Source organism: Protobothrops mucrosquamatus, unplaced genomic scaffold, assembly GCF_001527695.2.
Source record: "Protobothrops mucrosquamatus isolate PMUCROS unplaced genomic scaffold, P.Mucros_1.0 scaffold2685, whole genome shotgun sequence".
In the NCBI taxonomy this organism is placed as follows: domain Eukaryota; kingdom Metazoa; phylum Chordata; class Lepidosauria; order Squamata; family Viperidae; genus Protobothrops; species Protobothrops mucrosquamatus.
This window is the reverse complement of record NW_015388732.1, coordinates 35783-55523: the sequence shown is the minus strand read 5'-3', so window position 1 is coordinate 55523 and position 19741 is coordinate 35783. Positions and strand designations below refer to the sequence as shown.

General features: G+C 47.2%; 3 protein-coding genes across 3 annotated transcripts in view; 2 read left to right on the top strand and 1 right to left on the bottom strand.

Moving 5' to 3' along the window:
- The window catches only part of SLC25A25 (solute carrier family 25 member 25), a 41457-nt gene extending 40393 nt beyond the window's left edge, over nucleotides 1–1064 (bottom strand). The window contains exon 1 of the mRNA XM_029286006.1: nucleotides 795–1064. Coding sequence (XP_029141839.1) covers nucleotides 795–1064 — 270 coding nt within the window. The remainder of the gene's footprint in view (nucleotides 1–794) is intronic.
- Nucleotides 1065–3273: 2209 nt separating this feature from the next.
- Nucleotides 3274–7790, top strand: NAIF1 (nuclear apoptosis inducing factor 1). The gene is made up of 2 exons (XM_015825557.1): nucleotides 3274–3781; nucleotides 7240–7790. The coding sequence occupies exons 1-2, from the start codon at nucleotides 3274–3276 to the stop codon at nucleotides 7713–7715; spliced, it is 984 nt and encodes a 327-aa protein (XP_015681043.1). The 3' UTR covers nucleotides 7716–7790.
- A 10470-nt stretch (nucleotides 7791–18260) lies between these two features.
- The window catches only part of LOC107296208 (protein FAM102A-like), a 33991-nt gene continuing 32510 nt past the window's right edge, over nucleotides 18261–19741 (top strand). The window contains exon 1 of the mRNA XM_015825558.2: nucleotides 18261–18444. Coding sequence (XP_015681044.2) covers nucleotides 18299–18444 — 146 coding nt within the window. The 5' untranslated portion in view covers nucleotides 18261–18298. The remainder of the gene's footprint in view (nucleotides 18445–19741) is intronic.

Genomic DNA, 19741 nt, shown 5'->3' with positions numbered 1-19741 from the left:
AGCATTCACCGCTTCTGGAGGCAGGTTGTTCCACTGGTTAATTGTTCTCACTGTCAGGAAGTTTCTCCTTAGTTCTAGGTTGCTTCTCTCCTTGGTTAGTTTCCATCCGTTGCTTCTTGTCCTGCCTTCAGGCGCCTTGGAGAATAGCTTGACTCCCTCTTCTTTGGGGCAGCCCCTGAGATACTGGAACGCTGCTATCCTGTCCCCCCTCGTCCTTCTCTTCGTTAAACTAGACCTACCCAGTTCCAGCAACCGTTCCTTATATGTTTTAGCCTCCAGTCCTCTGATCATCTTTGTTGCTCTTCTCTGTACTCTTTCTAGAGTCTCAACATCTTTTTTACATCGTGGTGACCAAACCTGGATGCCGTATTCCAAGTGTGGCCTTACCAAGGCGTTATAAAGTGGTATTAACACTTCGCGTGATCTTGATTCTATCCCTCTGTTAATGCAGCCCAGCACTGTGTTGGCCTTTTTGGCAGCTGCAGCACACGGCTGGCTCCTATTTAGGTGATTGTCCACTAGGATTCCGAGGTCCCTCTCACAGTTACTACTATTGAGCAAGGTGCCACCTATGCTGTACTTGTGCAATTGGTTTTTCTTGCCTAAATGTATACATATATACATACACACATATATGTTTGTGTATATATATGTATGTGTGTGTGTGTGTGTCCCTTATATCTATATCTATATAATAAATAAAATACAAATAACAAATAAAAATAAAAGGCAAAATCCATGTCAGGGCCCCCTCATAATAACGCTGGGGGACGGGGGGGTGAAGAGAGACTCACCCAGAGGTCCCGCTCGGAGCGGTGCAGGCCGAGGCGCTCCAGCCCGACGGCCAGGTCGTGGACGCAGAGCGCGCCGTCTCGGTTAACGTCCAGCTGGAGGAAGAGGCTGTAGAGGCGCCGCTCGTGCTCGGCCAGGAACCGGGACGCGGCCTCGCCGGAGGGGGACGAGGCCGAAGGGGAGGAAGGGGACGCGGAGACCCCGCCGCACTGGCAAAGCACGCCGTTCACCACCGCCGGGGAAGCCAGCGAACGCCGCGCCCCAGCCGGCATAACCGCCACACACCGCCCGCGCCCCGCCTCTCAGCGGAACTGCCCGCCCGCCCGGCGGAAGTGGCCTTTCTGAGGCGAAGTCCCGCCCTCCCCGGAGGGCGCACCGCCTTCTCATTGCCCGACGGCGCCGCTTCTTCTCTAAACTGGGCCAATCCGAAGGGAGAGGAGGACATCTCGCGAGAATCACAGGGAGGACGGAAAGACGTTGTCTGCTTTGCTCCTCCCCCTCCTCCCCCTCCTCGTCCTCCTCCTCGTCTTCCCGCCACGCGATTGGAGGCGGTGCGCAAACGGCCCCCTATTGGCCGGCGGAAGGACACCCAATCCGAGTCACAGGAAAGAACGGGCGGCCGTTGGAGGAGAGGCGGGATTGGGTTGCCAAGTAATCCAAACACTCTCGCTTGGACGGACGACGCCGGGAGCCAATAGCGGCCGGCGGAGCGCCCGCGTTCTCCGCCAATCGGCTTCAAGCTCCCCCGGATGAGGGGGCCTTTCGCGCGAGGCGCGGGGAGGGAGGGAGGGATGGAGGGAGAGGGCGGGCTCTGACCCCTAATGGGCAAAGAGCTGCGCCAATGAGAAGCAGGGGCACGAGGGGGCCGATTCTGGAAGCCATTACGCCACTGCCGCAAACTAGAGACTCTCTGCGGGGCGGGTGTCGCCGGGTAGTTGGGGTACGCAATTTGCGTACCTTTCCTCGCCTGCTGGGAAAGGGGACGGCGGGAAGAGCGGGGGGGGCACGAAATGGCGGGTTGGCGGGGGGGGCCGCTGGGGGGGGTCCAAGGCTATGTTGAGGGGCTTTTCTCCCACCAGGCCCGAAGCCTGAAGCCCCCTCGCTGAGCCCCCCATAATTCCCCCTGACCCCCCCCACTTCCTTTTATTTTGGCGGGAGGGGGTGAAAAAAAATTATAAATTAGAATTTCTAAGTTAGAATTAACTTTTCTGCCAGAATGCAAATGACACCAATGGCCGCCTTTCCCCCCTCCCCAAATTCACCCCTGAAATTGAAGCCACCAAGGCTTCCTAATGTCTATTTTCCCCTCCTCCCCCTCAAAAAATTTAATATTTATCATAATTATTGAGGCTTCTTTTCCCTTCCTGGGAAATTAAATTGAGAAAAGGAACTCGTGAAATGAAAATTAGATGAATTCAAACCTCCCCTCTTTTATCCCTGTAATTGAAGGATAATTCAATTTTCCTCATTTCCCTCCCCTCAAAAATTTAAAATTATTGAGATTTCTTTGGGCTGCCTTCCTCAGGAATTCTAGGAGAAATGCACTTATATCAATCAATCAAATGCATTTATATCAATCAATCAAATGCATTTATATCAATCAATCAATCCTTTAAAGGGGCCGTTTTCCCACTCCTGCCCCCCCCCAAAATGAATTTACCAGTGTATAACTAGAGAATCCATTCCTTTTTTCATGCTTCAGAAATGACGGTGGTCGGCCTTATTGCTATTCATTTTTTCCCCTTTTTATTTTAACTAAAGGCTGTTACAGTTGTGTGGGATTTTTCCATGTAGTTCCCTATTTCAGAGACTCCCAAATGTCCCATTGGGAGAGTCCCATTTTCCCATTAGCCTTAGAGATAGATGGTCCAATTCCAAAATGCCATCCTAAATCTCAACCTGCCTTCTCTGGCTCCCCTTTTGGCACAAACCTAACCCTGATTTCTGGACTTCCAAGTCCAAAAATACCAAATGAGATGCTATCCTAGGTAAGTTTGTTCAAAAGGACCACCTGAACAGCATCAGAGTCCTTTAAACGCTCCTTGTATTTGCCGTTGTGTCCACCCTCTTGATGCCTTCTCATTTAGCTTCTGTATTGGTCCTAAAACACCACCCATCTTCCCCATGGTCCTCTGTAATTTTCTTCAAAAAGGAGCACGCTAATTTGGAGAGCTAGTTTCTGCTTGGCGTTAACCAAAATATAATTTGTGCTTACTTACGTTTTGCCATTTACCTTCAGTCTTGTGGCTTATAAATACTTCACTGGCTCTGTTTATCAGCCCTTTGGTTGAATTTTGCATCCATGCATAAGAAAATCTCTCTGCTTCCTTCCAGAATAGGATAACTTGCTCCAAAATTGGCCCCCTGGGTCTGTTTTTTTCCAACATGATCCCCTTTCTTTTCGCAGGCTCCGTCCCCTGGACTTCGTCTCAAGACCCCTGATCTGGCTTGTGGTCTTCATCCTCGGGCCCTCCTACAGCCATGTCGTCTCCTCCGGCCCCACCGGCTAAAAAACGGAAGATGAACTTCTCCGAGCGGGAGGTGGAGATCATCGTCGAAGAACTTGAGCGGAGCAAGCACCTGCTCATCAACCACTTCAACGCTGGCGTGCCGCTGACCGTCAAGGCCGCCGCTTGGCACAACATCCTGCGACGGGTCAACGCGGTGGCCACCTGCCGCCGGGAGCTGCCGGAAGTGAAGAAGAAGTGGTCGGACCTCAAGACGGAGGTGCGGCGCAAGGTGGCCCAAGTCAGAGCCGCTGTAGAAGATGGTGGCAATGACCAGGAAGGAGGCGGGGAAGGCCAGGACGCGGAAGAAGACGCGACAGGGACCTCCGCTGCCCCAGTGATTCTCACCCCCATGCAGCAGCGCATCTGTAACCTGCTGGGAGAAGCCACCATCATCAGCTTGCCCGCGGGAAGCTGCACCGGCCCCCATACGTCGGAAATACCCATTACCGCTGCCGCAACCACCGTCACCCTTACACAGAGTGAGTAGTTTGTTTCTTCCTTCCCGTACAGCCATTGTTAGTCAGAGCCATTCAGATTAGTGAATAGCTTGGTAATCTTAAAACAGGTGGACTTCTAGTCCTAGAATTCTGAATGGGGATATGTGGACTTTACCTCCCAGAATTCTGGATGGGGATATGTGGATTTTACCTCCCAGAATTCTGGCTAGGGCGATATGGATTTCAACTCCTAGAATTCTGTCAGGGGATATGTGGACTTCAAATCTCAGAATTCTGGCTGGGGGTGTGTGGACTTCAACTCCCAGAATTCTGGATGGGGATGAATGGACTTCAACTCCCAGAATTCTGGATGGGGATGAATGGACTTCAGCTCCCAGAATTCTGGATGGGGATGAATGGACTTCAACTCCCAGAATTCTGGATGGGGATGAATGGACTTCAANCTCCCAGAATTCTGGATGGGGATGTATGGACTTCAGCTCCCAGAATTCTGGATGGGGATGAATGGACTTCAACTCCCAGAATTCTGGATGGGGATGAATGGACTTCAAATCTCAGAATTCTGGATGGGGATGAATGGACTTCAACTCCCAGAATTCTGGATGGGGATGAATGGACTTCAACTCCCAGAATTCTGGATGGGGATGAATGGACTTCAACTCCCAGAATTCTGGATGGGGATGAATGGACTTCAACTCCCAGAATTCTGGATGGGGATGAATGGACTTCAACTCCCAGAATTCTGGCTAGGGCGATGTGGATTTCAACTCCCAGAATTCTGTCTGGGGATATGTGGACCTCAAATCTCAGAATTCTGGCTGAGGCGATGTAGGAACTTCAGCTCCCACAATTCTCGCTGGCATTTGGAGTCCACCCATCTTCAAATTGCTGAGGTTGGTGTTTTTGGTTTTTCCCATCCTGGTCTGAACCAGGTGCACATCCAGCACCTGATCTAGAGTTTCGGGAGAGGAAGCTCGCCTGGAACCAGCCCAATGTGTTTGGCAGCAGCAGGTAACCTGCACCTTTAAGGTCACACCTGACTGCCTCTGCTTGATTCCGCAACCTGCTGCTTGCAGCCTGTTCAGCACACCGCAATCTCCTTTTGTCCTTGCCTACCCGAGGAGGAGAAAAATGTAGGCAAGGCACGCAAAAAGAGGGTGGGGTTGAGAAAAAAAACCAAGATGGGTTTTCCATCTCCTCCTGGCTCACCTCCATGCACTGCTTTTATTAATCTCGCCAGGTGACTTAGTTGCAGACGGTTGTCAACCGTAGCCCTGGAGATACTTGATAAAAGCATCCTGTATCTGTTGTGTTCTCGACCAACTCCCTTCCTCGTAATGTTCCTACCGCAAACCCAGGCCTCTTTGGAGACTCCTTTCCTTGAAAAAAATAATTGCACTGATAAACTCCGTAGCCCTAATTTCTCAGGAAACCTCTTTCCCCTCCTAAGGCCATGAATAGGTCACCTTGTTATCAGTCAATAGGCTTTGTGTGATAAGCAGTAGATAAAAAGTTTGCTTTTTCACCACCCTGGGCCATTTATCAAGCGTGAGACTGTAATACCTTCCGGTATTTATGGAGCACTCATCATGCTAGATCCATAATGGGACTCTTTTCAAAGTCCTAAGGGGAAAAGAAGGAGGATCCTGCGTCCTTTCCTCACTTGGTCTATGAATCATACCTTAAACACCACCACCCAAGCGGTTCCTTTGCTCTAAAGCAGCTCCTCCTTATCTTTCAACGCTGGTCTTCTCCAGTGTCCTCTGACTTTTCCTCCTTCCCAGCCGCAGTAAAGAAGCTGCATACATTTGGGAAGCCTACAGGTCGTCCTCAATTAACAACAGTTCGTTTAATGACCGTTCAAAGTCACAACGGCACTGCAGAAAAAAAGTGGATTACGACCGTTTTCATAAGTCGCTAGTTTCAGTGCAGTTGTAACTTTGAGCGAACTGTTGTAAGTCGAAGACTGCCTGCAAGCCGTGGAACGACTTGCCCCCAGAATTTGTGGCTTCTCCAACACTGGAGGCTTTTAAGAAGAGACTGGACAGCCATTTGTTTGAAATGATCTAGGGTCTCCTGCTTGAGCAGGGGGTTGGACTAGATGACCTCCAAGGTTTCTTCCAGCTCTGTGGCTCTGATTCTCAAGCTGGCAAAATGGGAAGCATTGTCAGAGTCACTGCCGGGGGTGCAGGGTTACCAGTGGCAACTGATCAGGCTGGAAACACATTTTTTCCCTCCTCCCACGTCATTTGCTGTGTGTAATACCTCAAGCTGTCTCCCCAGCCCTTGTTCCTTTCTTTCCTTCACGCCAGCCGTGAGCGCAGAAGGCATGAAAGAGGGAGAAGAAGTCACCCCTCACTTAGCCACAATTGACTGGATTCACACAATGCATGCCGCGCGCCAGGGATTGCCAACAATCTAATAACTGATCATTCATCTTACCTCCCGCTTATTCTGGCGTGACGTAGAAGCTTATAAATACACACCTATAAATAGCATGATTACCAAACACAGTCTTTGTAGCAGGCTGATAAAAAAGAAACCACCTCATTTTTATGACCACACCCTGCACCTGTCTTAAGGAATGCATCTTTTGCCATTTCAGTCCACTTTGCTACCCAGGGTATAGTGTCTTCAAAATAACAAAAAAGTACAGTATTACAGGGTGGGAAATGTAGTTATCCAATGTGTTTTCTGGACCCAGGAACTCCATTTTGTTTCCAAGCCTTTATTTATTAAAATTATAGCTGAAACACAATGTTTAGGATGCTTTAATTCCCAGATCCAAAGGTGCTTTTCCAGGAGGCAACTGTTTTTCCTTTGAAGATGTTTCGCTTCTCATGCAAGGAGCTTCTCCAGCTCTGACTGGATGGTGGGAAATGGAAGGATTTATACTCCTTGCAGACAGCTGGTCATTTGCATCCTTTTAGAGAGACGTCAAAGCCATTTGGAAGTTTACCTGTGTCCTCAGGGTCACCTGAGTGGTGCAAATGGGTGTGAGGCCTTCTTGGCTGCAGGATGTTTTCTGCCCTGGGTCCCTTCCTTGTTGGAGACAGGCACAGGCTGTTGTGGAAGAGTCTGGGTTGTCTGCATCTCAAACTGAAGCGCAAACGGTTCCTGCAGTCTGCAAAGTTTTCTGGAAATCCGTTCATCCTCCCTCACCCTTCGAAGGGGGTTCATCCCAAAATGCTGAATGTCTATGGAGATTCTCAGTCCTCCAGGTCATGAGAAGCGAAACGCCTTCAAAGAAAATACAAGGACGTCCAGTTGCCTCCTGAAAAAGCAGCTTTGGGACACCCCTGACCTGGATGACTGAGAATCTCCATGGACCTTGTAATTCCCAGATTTAATTCTAAACCCAATTTTCAGGACGCTTCGATTCCCAGATTTAATTCTGTCGAGCGTTTTGTCAGCCCTTTGTCGAAAGGCACGTAGCAAACATCCCGGTTCTCAAAAAGACCTTCTCCTTCTTCTCTTAGTTCCAGCAGAGATGACCTACCACAGTCTGGAAGACGGGGTGGTGGAGTACTGCACCACCGAAGCCCCCACCACCGTCGCCGCCGCCGAAGCCCCCTTGGAGATGATCGCCCAGCAAGCCGAAGTCTCAGCCAAGCCCCAGGAGCTGAAAAACAGGATCGCTCTGAACTCCGCCAAGCTCCTGCAGGAGCAGCGAGTCACCAACCTCCACGTCAAAGAGATCGCCCAGCACCTGGAGCAGCAGAACGACCTGCTGCAGAAAATCCGCCACTCTCAGGAGATGCAGGCCTGCGCGCAGGAACGCCAGGCCCAAGCCATGGAAGGCATGCAGGCCGCGCTCAACGCCCTCATCCAGATCATGCACCCGGTGATTAAGGACTTCCGGCGTTTCTTGCAGACCAACACCCCCGTCGCTCCTTCGGGGACCGCCGATCCGAGCCAAGCGACCCAGAACGGACAGGACAGCCTCATTCAATGAAATTTGGATTCTAAACCCAGCCTTGCCCTGTTTTGTGGTTTAGAAGCCAAAAAAAAAAAAAAAACCCGCTCCGGATTATGTAACCCGGCTCAGCGTCTCTCCTTTTTTTTTTTTTTTTTAAATCGTTTACGCAGTTCCTTGAACTGACTCTGTTAGGCATAAACCCTAACTTGGATTTTTAAAGGAAAAGATTGGCAAATAGATTTTGATATAAACACCAAGCAACTTTTCTGTCTTTTTTCTTTTTTCTAAATTGTTGGTGTTTTCACGATTCGGGCTAGGAGAGAGAGGTGACAGCCTTTGCCATCCTACCTCAGGAATTCTTGGAACGGAAGGAGACCAGGTTGAAAAAGGCTGGGGCACAGGTAGCAAAGTAAGTGTGAATAATTGTAGACACTGTAGTGTAGGAGACCCTTGAATTGTGTGGCTGGGATGTGTTGGTCGCTAAAATGGGATTTCTAAGCATTCCTACGCCACACTAATGATGCTGTGGTGCCTGTACTGACACACATTCTGATGTGTACAGGACAGCCTCCAAGGTGGCAATCACAAACACAAGCATTATGAGAGATGATACAATGAACCTTAGTTTATTGAATGAGACACTCTGAAGCCACAGCAAGAAAGTCATTCTGGCTTAATACAATGCACTCAGCCACCACTTTGTATTTGTGGATGGATGCTGGTTGCATTTGGCCGTCTATACCAGGGGTAGGCAACCTTGGCTCTTTTATGACTCGTGGACTTCAACTCCCAGAATTCCTGAGCCAGCCATGCTGGCTCAGGAATTCTGGGAGTTGAAGTCCACGAGTCATAAAAGAGCCAAGGTTGCCTACCCCTGGTCTATACCAACAGGTCTACAACAAAAACGTACCAATCCTGTTACAGAGGTTTCCCAGTATCTGAAGCTTTAAAAAACAGAGCAATAGGGAAGACTGTTTTTCCAGGAACTTGGATTTGAAAGATAAAATAGTCCAGATGTCCTATATATTTCCTGGTGTTTATGCTACCTGCAGGGGGCATAATACCTCCACGTTTCTATCTTTGAAAACTAATATAGTGTTAAGCATAAAGCCCTGGGGCTCCCCAAATTAAAATAAATCTAAAAGGCCATTAACTGAGAACTTTGTTCAACCATCGGCCACGTACACCGTGACAAATGAACACCGTAGTGTCAAAACGATGGATAAGCAAGAAGCTACATTCGTACTTCTGGTCCTTTTATCCCCACGTAGTCCGAACGAGAAAAAGAAGGAGCCTACAGATATTTTTTTTTAAAAAAAACATTTTTAGTCTGGCCAACTCTCTCCTAAAATAATTAGATGAAACAAATGCCACGAAGAGTGGTTTTCGTGCCTGGCCTGACATTTCTTAGGTCCCAAATAGGACTTTCTCTCCCGTGATGTTTTATAGGAATAAAAAAAAAAGAGAACAATCTGCAGTGTCAGAATTTGGCCGTTCACAAAGTCTGGCTTTGCAGCACAGTCTACTGTCATAAGAGGGTAGAGTACAATTAGATTATAAGAAGTATACCATAACAGAGTTTGGTAAAAAAAAACCAAAAAACAAGTTTTCAAACACTACTCAGCTTTGTAGCCCTGTGCTGGTAGCAATTCACCACTTACCCTTCACTAATCCTCTTCAGAACACTTGAGTCCCTTCTGGAAAAAAAAAAAAAGATAATCTAAAGCAGTGTTTCTCAACCTCAGCAACTTCCACCAGTGGAAATTCCACATTTCTCCCCCCCCCCCAGATGTTTAGGTAGGCTTCTTCCTGCATTGGCCCTTTTTAATTCCTCCAGCTGCAAAGGTTTACGCACGGGATTCTAACCACAATATAATTAGCGTGGCGTGTGAATTCCAGCCTCTATGGTTTGTGCCAACCACAGTTTTTTTGGCCTAGTGTTACATACCAGGATATCTGAGGATGTGAACCTATCCTCCCCATTCCTAGCTGGACACCTGAACCAATACTGCTAGGCAACGGAAACCGAACAAACCAGTTTCAGCTTATGTAAACCAGTTGAAAGGGCGATCATCACCTCTCCTGGTTTGTGGTATTTTCCTCAAGACAACATAAGGAAGTATAAAGGTTTTTCTTTTTTTAAAGAAAAGAATTTCTGGTTTTTCTACATAACTGGCAAGAATTCTCTTAAGAGAATTGGCCTCTTTTAACCAACCCATTGTTCAAAATGCAGAAACAGACGGCTTAGGATTTCCCACTAGGTCAACCTCTCCAGTTCTCCATATGCTCAAAAAAAACAACATTTTATTTTCATCTATTCACGACTTTAAAATCCAAACAGAGGAGTAGAGAGAAAAACCATAACATGCATGGCAGGGCAAGTAACTCAGAACCAACAGAATCCCCCAGAATATCAAAATGGATTCATACCTAGCATCAGTCTTGGTTTGTTTTAACAGGGGTTGATTGAATAAAATCAACATTTGCTAGGTTTGAGGCTTAGAAATCCTCTAAGTAGGACACCGCCTAAGTCATCGGAATTAATTACCTTTTTAAATCCCAACCTGAGCAATAGGTTGCATAACAAGATATAAGCCTGTATTGTTAATGTGATTCTTACAAAATGTCCCTTTTTTTTTCTCTCCATCGTGTGCTTTCATTTACCTTTGTGGGGTATTCTAAGCCACATTTTTTCCCAGCTTTCTCAGCCATCTGGGAATGGAAGCTTTCTGGCGTCCCAGAAAATAGAGCAAGCAAGAAAAGAAAAAAAAATTGAAGCCCGCATTCCTGTAATACGTAATCTTTCCAGCACTTTCTCCACTCTTCCTGCTACAGGGACATTTTTTGTTGGTAAGAATAGAAAAGCCAGGAAACAATAGGGGCCATCAAACGCCAATTAAGTGCTATTACATTTCGTGGCCATCAGCCAAGCCTACCTTGGCTAATGGCCCCAAATGTCCATTTGGCATCTTACCAGTTAAAAGCTTTCTGGGACAAGATGGTTTCCTGGCAGGCAGGGATTTTGAGCCAGACCAACATCCATGGTCAAGCTTGGAGAAGGTATCACCCATTGTTGTTGTTAGTTGCGAAGTCGTGTCCGACCCATCGCAACCCCATGGACAACGTTCCTCCAGGCCTTCCTGTCCTCTACCCTCTTCTGGAGTCCATTGAAGCTCACACCTACTGCTTCAACGACTCCATCCAGCCACCTCCTTCTCTGCCGTCCCCTTCTTCTATTGCCCTCCATCTTTCCCAGCATCAGGCTCTTCTCCAATGAGTCCTTCCTTCTCATTAGGTGGCCGAAATCCTTGAGTGTCAACTTCAGGATCTGGCCTTCTAATGAGCAGTCGGGGTTGATCTCCTCTAGGACTGACTGGTTGGATCGCCTTGCAGTCCAGGGGACTCGCAGGAGTCTTCTCCAGCACCAGAGTTCAAAGGCCTCCATTCTTTGGCGCTCAGCCTTTCTTATGGTCCAACTTTCACAGCCATACATTGCAACCCATACCTTCAACCAAAACAAAGCACCTGGGTTTTAAGCATCACACTTGAAAAAGACAAGGGGGTACAATCCAGCTGTTGAGCAATCACGGCGGGCAGCTGACTTTCTCTGAGTTGAAGCAGTCAACATTTTCCCGTTGTACAAAATGGGCAGTTGATCAAACATGGTGGGCTGGAGAAACTATGATGGGCATGAACCCCAGCAAAGGATTGATAAAACAGAAGGAGCCAAGCCATGACTGAGCTCTTTGCAGAATCCTATCAAAACACGGTTGGATTGACAGATTGGAGTAAGAGGGGGCACCCTCTGTCTGGCTTTGCCTCCCCTAGGAACCGACCCATTGTCTTCGACAAAGTTCACACACTTCATACATACACAATTCTTCAACCAAGACAGTCACCCAAGCTAAAGGTTGCGATTAGGATTATACAGTCATGCTTTGTCGCAGTGTCACTTGCTTGTTGATCAGGGTCTCAGCCAAAGAGTGGTGTCTTTGTTGGTGATTCACCCACGTGGGTTGTTCCTGGCAAACACGGGTCATAAACGAAGGTTTATGCTTCATTGTGTTGAGTGAACCCTACTAAGGATTTGATAAGCTATGAATCAGTAAGACCATTGTTTGTGACTTAGGAGAACGTGCAGGCCTCCCAATCGTGGCTAAGCGAACCACGCCTTAACGCGGGGGTCTTCAGACTTGGCTCGTGGACTTCAACTCCCAGAATTCCTCAGCCAGGAATTGAAGTTGAAGCCCACAAGTCATAAAAGGGCCAAGTTTGAAGACCCCTGCCTTACAGGTATCAGAGTTCAGTATTGGTCCTTTTTCCACATTAATCTTGGACTCCAAATTAAAAACCAGCCTTTATTGCCCAACTAGGTTTATACAGCGATTAATGCTTATTTTAAAAAACAGGCTAATTTATCACGCACCCTGATGCACTTGGGATCTCGGTTTCTGGGAACTTCAGACATGCCCATTGGATGTGCATCCCGTGAATCAGTGGGTTCAGCAGATCTTTGGGCCTTTTTGCAAATCTGTTGATTAACAACATCAGTCCGGTAGCCGGATTAATTGTAAAGCAAAGCCTCCGAAGAAACAAAAGCTTTCTGATCAAAGCTGTTGATTAAACATGCACGAGAAGAACAGCAGGATTTATTGTCCCACTAAACTTCGATACCTCTGTAATCCGTTGGTGTAATCACATGGCAAGTCCAAAGGGGAAGTTGAGAAGGTTGAATCACAAGAGGTTTTCCATCCCAGCGTTATAATTAGCTAGGAAAATGTATTTCTTTTTCCACGGGGGAGAAGACTCCACCAAAGAAGTTTTATTAGACCCTTCGTGGGTCTATTATTAATATTAGACTAATATTCCTAAACATTAGGAAGATGTTCTCACGGTGCCCCAAGCCAACAGGGTTTGGCTTGGGGCTCATTTTGTCACGTGATCCCAGACATCCGAGGTTGCAAACCACGGTTTAGGGCTCCTTGGGGGTTGTGGAAATAAAGGTAGTTGTGATTTTATTTGAGCAGCAACGCCGACGAGAACCACCTCCATCCCCCCGTGGTGCAGGATGATGGAAACGCATCCTGCCATCGTATTTCCCATTTCAGAGGAAAGGTGGATGGGGGAGAGGAAACATCTGGGTGGGCTTCTGAAGAACATCTGGTTAGCCACTCTGGAAAACAGGATACCGGACAATTTATTTTATTTGGAATATATATTTTTTTAATCCTGCTCCAAATTTTATCATGCCTTGATTCCTGACAGCCTACCCGCTGTGGTTCGCCCTCATTCTTCCTCCCAAACATCATCAAGCCCATCATCATCAAGCCCATCATCCCCTACCCAAAGCAAGTCTTCCTTTCTGGGCTACCCTATTTGTTGGACTACAATCCCTATCGCCCCCAGCACCTCACATCCCACTCAGCCCGCTGCCTTGGAATCCCTGCCCCCGCGCCCTACGGATATGCCAACTCCAATTCCAGGGTGGCCGGGGACGATGGGCTTGGGAGTCTCCCAATTTATTAATTAATTTATTTATTATTTAAATTTATATACCGCCCTATCTCCCTTACGGGACTCAGGGCGGTGAACAGGCAATAATAAAATCACAATAAATATTGAATAAAAAGCCTGCTCTAAAAAATCTTCCCGAGGGCGCCCGGTTGCAGAAGCAGCCAGGCATTCCCCCCCCCACTCCCCTTGCATTTCCTAGTTTAAATTCAATGCAGAAGGCGGGGCTCTTTCCCCCCGCCTTCTTGCCTGACTGACGTCACGCTTCCTCCAATGGCCGGTCTTCCTTCCGCCGTCGTGGTCACGCGGAGCCAATGGAGATGCGGATGCCTTCCCCACCCCCTTTCTTTTTTTTTTTTTTTTTTCCTTCCCCTCCATTCGAGGCTGCCCAATCGGCTTCGAGCATCGGCGGCTTTGGAACCGCCGCGGGCCTTTCTCCCCGCCCCTTTCTTTCCCCTTTACGCCGGCGGCGTAGCGGGCGCAGTTGGCGTAGAGCGCTGGCCAGCCAGCCCGCAGAGAGGTCTGGAGCGGCGGCGGAGGTAGGAGAGACCCTCCCCAAGGCTGCTGGCCGCCCCCTCCCCATCCCCAGCTGCCTTGGCAGAGGGAGGGGGGAGAGGATGAGGTGGCTAGGGGGGGAGCGATGCACCTCTCCCCTGGGGGGGGGAATTTGGGGAGGGGGTGCAATCAAGGCAGCGGAGCCCTGAAATAGATCTGGGGGGGCATTGGAAGCTGCAAGAGGGGGCAATGCAAGGAGGGGCTCGGGGGGGGACCCCAAGAGGGGGGGAAGGCTGGGGGGGTCCGCTTGCAAGCGTGCAAAGTGCCCACGTGCCCCTGCCTCGGTGCAAAAGGCGCCCCTCTTGGGGAAGGGGGAGCTGGGGCGAAGTTTCGGGTCGGGGCGCTGGTGTTGCACCCCCCCAGCCGGTGATGCATGCACCCGCACCCCCGGGGGACTCTTTCCGACCCCCCGATCGCTTCCCCTCGTTTCCCCCAGCGCAAGCAAGTCTTGCCGGAAAAGGCTGGTGCAAGACAACGTCGGTGCATCTAGCTCACACGTGTGTGTGTGTGTGTGTGCGTGTGCGCGCCCAGGAGCCCGCTGCTAAGGTAGCCTTGCCCATTCTGGCTTGCTGGGATGAGTCATCGGGCCATGTTCAACAAACCCTGGTTAAAACCAGCCACGATTTAGCCTCCAACCTGGATCCCACCGCTATATCTTTCTCCTCTGCCTCATAGCTAGGTACACCACCTGCATAGAGGTGGCTCAACTAAGCCAGAAGTTCTGGCTTAGTACTAGCCAATTCTGGCTTGCTCTGATGAGCGAGCCCGGACGTCGGGTCATATTCAACAAGCCATAGTTAAAACAAGCCATGATTTGGCCTCCAACGTGGGTTCCTACAACTGTATCTTTCTCCTCCGTCTCTTAGCTCAGTTTACCTGCGTACAGGTGTCTCTACATTTTAAAAAACAAACTCTTTGCATGCTTCTACAGAATCCAAGTGTTTGGCTTCGGATTGTTTGTTAAGAATTTGTTGTTGTGTAAATGTCAGTCTTTTAAGGTGTTACTAGTTCTGGTGTTTGTTGTTACAAGGGGATTGCGCAATCCCTTGAATGTTTGGGAAAGGATCCCACACTTGTTTCTTAGCACATTTAAGATTACAGGGTAAAGTTGCAATGCCCCACACCTTAATCCAGAAATAAGCGCCCGGATTTATTCCCCAGCGAACAAGCTACGGATTGCAACAAGCAACCGAAATTGCTTCTCTTGATACCTGCCTTTGTTGTTGTTGTTTCGGCCTGTCGTAAAAGTGGAGCAGAGCACGACTGCACACGGACCTGGTTATAAATGAGGAGTTGTTCCTGAATGTTCAGGGTTTTATCCACTTGCTTAGGATCTGCAAACAAAGAGGCATGAAGGATGAGCTGTCTTGAGACTTATATGACTTATTTGTTTTCCCTTTAAAAAAAAATTAATCCAACCAATTTAATAAAGCAAGAATGAATAACTAGGATACTTTTCAGGGTTAAGTCATTAAGTCATGCCTGATCAGTTTTCACTGATTCTCCCTCTGGATTGTCTGAATGGAGGGACTCCCATTATTTGCTCAAATCCCACCCCAGAAGCTAGAGTAGGACCCAGAAGAAGGAGAACTTCATTCCTCCATCAATGGCTGATCTTCCAGCTCTTATCTTCAGACGAGTGGTGTTTAACTTAAACACCACTAATTTAAAAAGAGACCTGAGTTCCCACATTGTGTTTACATCATGGTCTCCTTCACTGGATAAACCCTAATCCTGGGTTCACCCCATCCCTCCAAGAAGCATGCTACAGTTTTTAACTTAGGTGAACAAACCATGGTGGTTTCTGTACACATCAACCTGTTTGCGTACTGTATGGTTTGCAAATTTTGCTAGAGTCTCTAAGTGTTCCTCAACCTTGTCAAGTTTAAGATGCATGGACCTCAAGTCCCTGAATTCCCCCAAGATAATTCTTGAGCAAGTTTGAGGTTGCTGAAGTTGAGAAAGACCGCCTTAAGGCTTGTAGCCCTTAAATTCACATTAGGTTCAATATTTATTTATGTACCACAAACACCATTGTCCATCCCCTTGAGAATTGATCCAGGACGTACAGAACCCATCCAGTTAAGCCTCGGTCCTCTAAGATGGGGTAGCTGGCCCTTGAAACCTAGAAGAACCCCCCATTTGTTTTGTTTTGGAGTGGAGGCTGCAACGGGGATGTTGACATGGATGAGGACTTGGTGCGTTGGGTGGTTGAAGGAAAGCTAAGAACGGTTTGGTTGGGTGACTGGTTGAGGAACCTCAACTTCCAAGAATGATGAAGAAGAACAGCAGAAGTGGTCATTGTTTTCCATGGGAAACTGATATAGTGTGAGGTCTGCCCCACCTGGTGAGACAGGTTGTCCCAGATCTGAGCAGCAAAGTTAGAGAGCCAAGCATTCTTCGGAAGGTCACCTTGAACTTCTAACGCTGAACTTTAGACCGGGAGAAAGTGTGGGTAGGCAGAAAAACAGCATTCTCAAGTTGCAGAATAGGGTAAAGTTCTCCAGATCAATAATGCCTCATCAAAATGTGCTTTTGCAGGGAACTGAGCGTACACAATCTGTTGCTCACCTCTCCTGCTCTACAGAGTGAACTGGGTGATTCAGACCCAGAAGCTCACCATCCCGACATAAGGCCTCGCAAAGCCGGGAATCAGGTTTAAACTCCTGGAGCAAACGATCTATTTGCATTTTTCTTTGTAGGGAAAAAAAAGTGAGTTTTGAAGGTACAGTAGCCGGTTCAAAAAATACAGAGGAAAAATATAAAGGAAAAAATATAGCTAAAAAAAAGTAGAAGGCATATTATATTTCTTTACAGACACAGAGGTATGTTTTGTGTGTGTGTTTATAACACGCACACGCAAGCCGATACACGTTTTTGTCTGTATATCTCAGTTTTAGGTTGATACTGTAGTAGATGGATGGACAGATAGATCAATAGACAGATGGTTAGATAGGCGAAGGAGAGAGATGAGAGATAGAAAGATGGATAGATTGATGATCAGATGGACTAACAGATGGATAGATATAAGATTAGGATAGATAGATAGATAGATAGATAGATAGATAGATAGATAGATAGATAGATAGATAGATACAGATAGATACAGATAGATACAGATAGATACATAGATAGATACAGATAGATACATAGAAGATGGATAAATATAGGTAGATAATAAATAAGTAAATAGATGATAGGACTGATGATAGATAGATATAGATGATAAATAGATGATAGATGACACATAGATGATAGATTGATGATGGATGCATAGATAGATAGATAGATAGATAGATACATACATACATACATACATACATACATAGATACACAGAAGATGGATAAATATAGATAGATGATAAATACTGTAGGTAAATAGATGATAGATGACACATAGATGATAGATTGATGATGGATGCATAGATAGATAGATAGATAGATACATACATACATACATACATACATACATAGATACATAGATACATAGATACATAGATACATAGATACATAGATAGATACACAGAAGATGGATAAATATAGATAGATGATAAATACTGTAGGTAAATAGATGATAGATGACACATAGATGATAGATTGATGATGGATGCATAGATAAATAGATAGATAGATGTTGCTACTGAAAAATTTGAGTTAGTGTAAAAGAAATAAGAGTTCTCTCTCTCTCTCTCTCTCTCTGTGTGTGTGTATTTGTATATGTACAATGAATTCCATGCGTTGGTGGAGCTGTTTACAAAACCATGCCTCTAGAATAGATCATCCTACGTGGCACCCGGAAGAAACGGAGCAGGTTTGCCTTTTTATAAAGGCACCCGCGAAAATTTTTAAAAGACTGGCCTTTTTTTTTTTCCCCTCAGAGGGGAAGGGAAGAAAGTTGGATGGCCGCATAACGAGGTGGGCAGCTTGGGAGGGGGGGGACGGAGGGAGGAACCGAGACTCACCACCTCCTCATTCCTTTCCTTAGGCTGAAAGAAATAAAGAGGAGGAGACTTCAGCCAAAGAGGCTGGCACTTTGCTGAGAAGGAAACCAGCCATGCCTCCCAGTGAGGTCTCCGGAGGAACTGGTTTTTGTCACCTCTGAACAGCCAGCTTCCCGCAGGTCCGGGATTTTTCCGAGATTTCCCCCTCTCCTTTCTACGGTTTTTTTTTTTCTCCCCCTTGGAGATGAACCAAAGACTTGACTTGCTTTTTTGCCTAGCTGGAATCGGCTCAGTTCCTTCCCGGCTCTTGGCGATCCCTGATCCGATAACCAGGTCAGACCACCAAAGAAAGAGGCGAAACCGTCATTTAAAGCTAGGCTGCCTTTTCATCTGAGTTCAACTCTCTCGTTGGGTTGGCAAGGCTGGGCAGAGAGAGAGAGAGAGAGATATTTCATCACCACCTTTTGCAAAAAAAAAACCTGCTCTATATTTAGAGCTGCCGGTTGCTTTTCCTTTCCTTTCCTTTTTTTTTTTTTTTTTTTGTTTCTGGCATTATTTTTTATTTTTTAAAGAGAAGACAAGTCTCCGTTTCTCCTGGTCGCAAGGTGCCCCATGGCTTTCTTGATGAAGAAGAAGAAATTCAAGTTTCAGATCAGCTTCACCTTGGAAGAGCTGACGGCCGTGCCTTTTGTGAACGGCATGCTGTTCTGCAAAATTCGACTGTTGGACGGCGGCGACTTTGTCACCTTGTCTTCCAGGTAAGCAAGAAATGGGATTTGGGGAGGGGGGGAGGGGTAGGGTATTATTTTACCTGTCCTCCTCTCTTGGTTGCTCTCTAGAGCAGGGACCAAGAATGGCGGTTGAAGCAAACCCAAGGGTCTTCTTTTAGCTTGATAGAGCAACCTCGGTCTATACATCTAACATCTTGTCCATGGTGGGACCGTCAAGAGTTGTGAGAGGAAAACCCAGCAGCCAATCAAATCGCCCCTGCTCAATTGTAGGGCATTGTGTGTGCGTAAGCCAATATGTCTGGGTCAGCTGTCCCCTTCCTGTCCCTTTTCTTCAAGCAAGTGACTGCAGATCCCACATTCTGCCCGCGATGTGGTATGTGCAATCCTTGGATTGCGCAATCGTTGAACGCGTCTTCCCAAGAATCTTCTCAGTGACTGGACAGACTGGACAGCCGTTGGTCTGCAATGGTGTAGGGTCTCCTGTTTGAGCAGGGGGTTGGAGTAGAAGACCTCCGACCTCCAAGGTCCCTTTCTATGTTCCTGTGTTGTGTGTTGATCCAGTGAGCTTCTGTGTTGATATATAGAGGGGTGTTCAAGACTTGGAAATTATTCTGGGTTTTCTCTCCCCTCCTCCTGGCCATTTGCCCCCTTCCAGGTTTTGCACTGACCCGGAAACTAAATCTTAAATGTTGTGTGACCTCTTCTCTTCTCTTCTCTTCTCTTCTCTTCTCTTCTCTTCTCTTCTCTTCTCTTCTCTCCTCTCCTCCCTCTTCTCTTCTCTTTTCCTCTCTTCTCCCTTTTCTCTTTTCTTCTCTTCTCCTCTCTTCTCTCCTCTTTTCTCCTCTCCTCTCCTCTCCCTTTTCTCTTCTCCTCTCCTCTTCTCTCCTTTCTCTTATCCTTCCATCTCTCCTTCTCTCTCCTTCCTTCCTTCTCTCTCTCCCTCCCTTTCTTTCATCTTCTCTCTGTCTCTGTCGCTCTCTCACGCCTTTAAATGCAATAATAAGCCCCAATGCATCAGCAATTGATTGCACTGATATAATCTCACAGGCTGTTTTGCTCTGGGGTATTGTTCTTAGCCTTAATTTGCAGGCTAGCTTGCCCTTCACACACAGGGAACTGCCCTCTCTCTCTCTCTCTCTCTCTCTTAATCAAATGTTGCTTTCGTTGTCAACTGGGTGCGTGTTGATTATTGCCTAGCACTGGGCACACACACAAATTCCAAAACAATCTCAGACTTGCCTTCTACCGTGTAACTTTGGCAGAGAGGTTCTTATTTATTTTTTTAAATACCAAAAAGCAAGGTGGCCCTTGGGCAGGAACCGAA

Coding starts and splice junctions, on each gene's coding strand:
- NAIF1 (XM_015825557.1), top strand. CDS start 3,274: ATGTCGTCTCCTCCGGCCCCACCGGCTAAAAAACGGAAGATGAACTTC. Junction 3,782..7,239: donor CACCGTCACCCTTACACAGA/GTGAGTAGTTTG, acceptor TTCTTCTCTTAG/TTCCAGCAGAGATGACCTAC.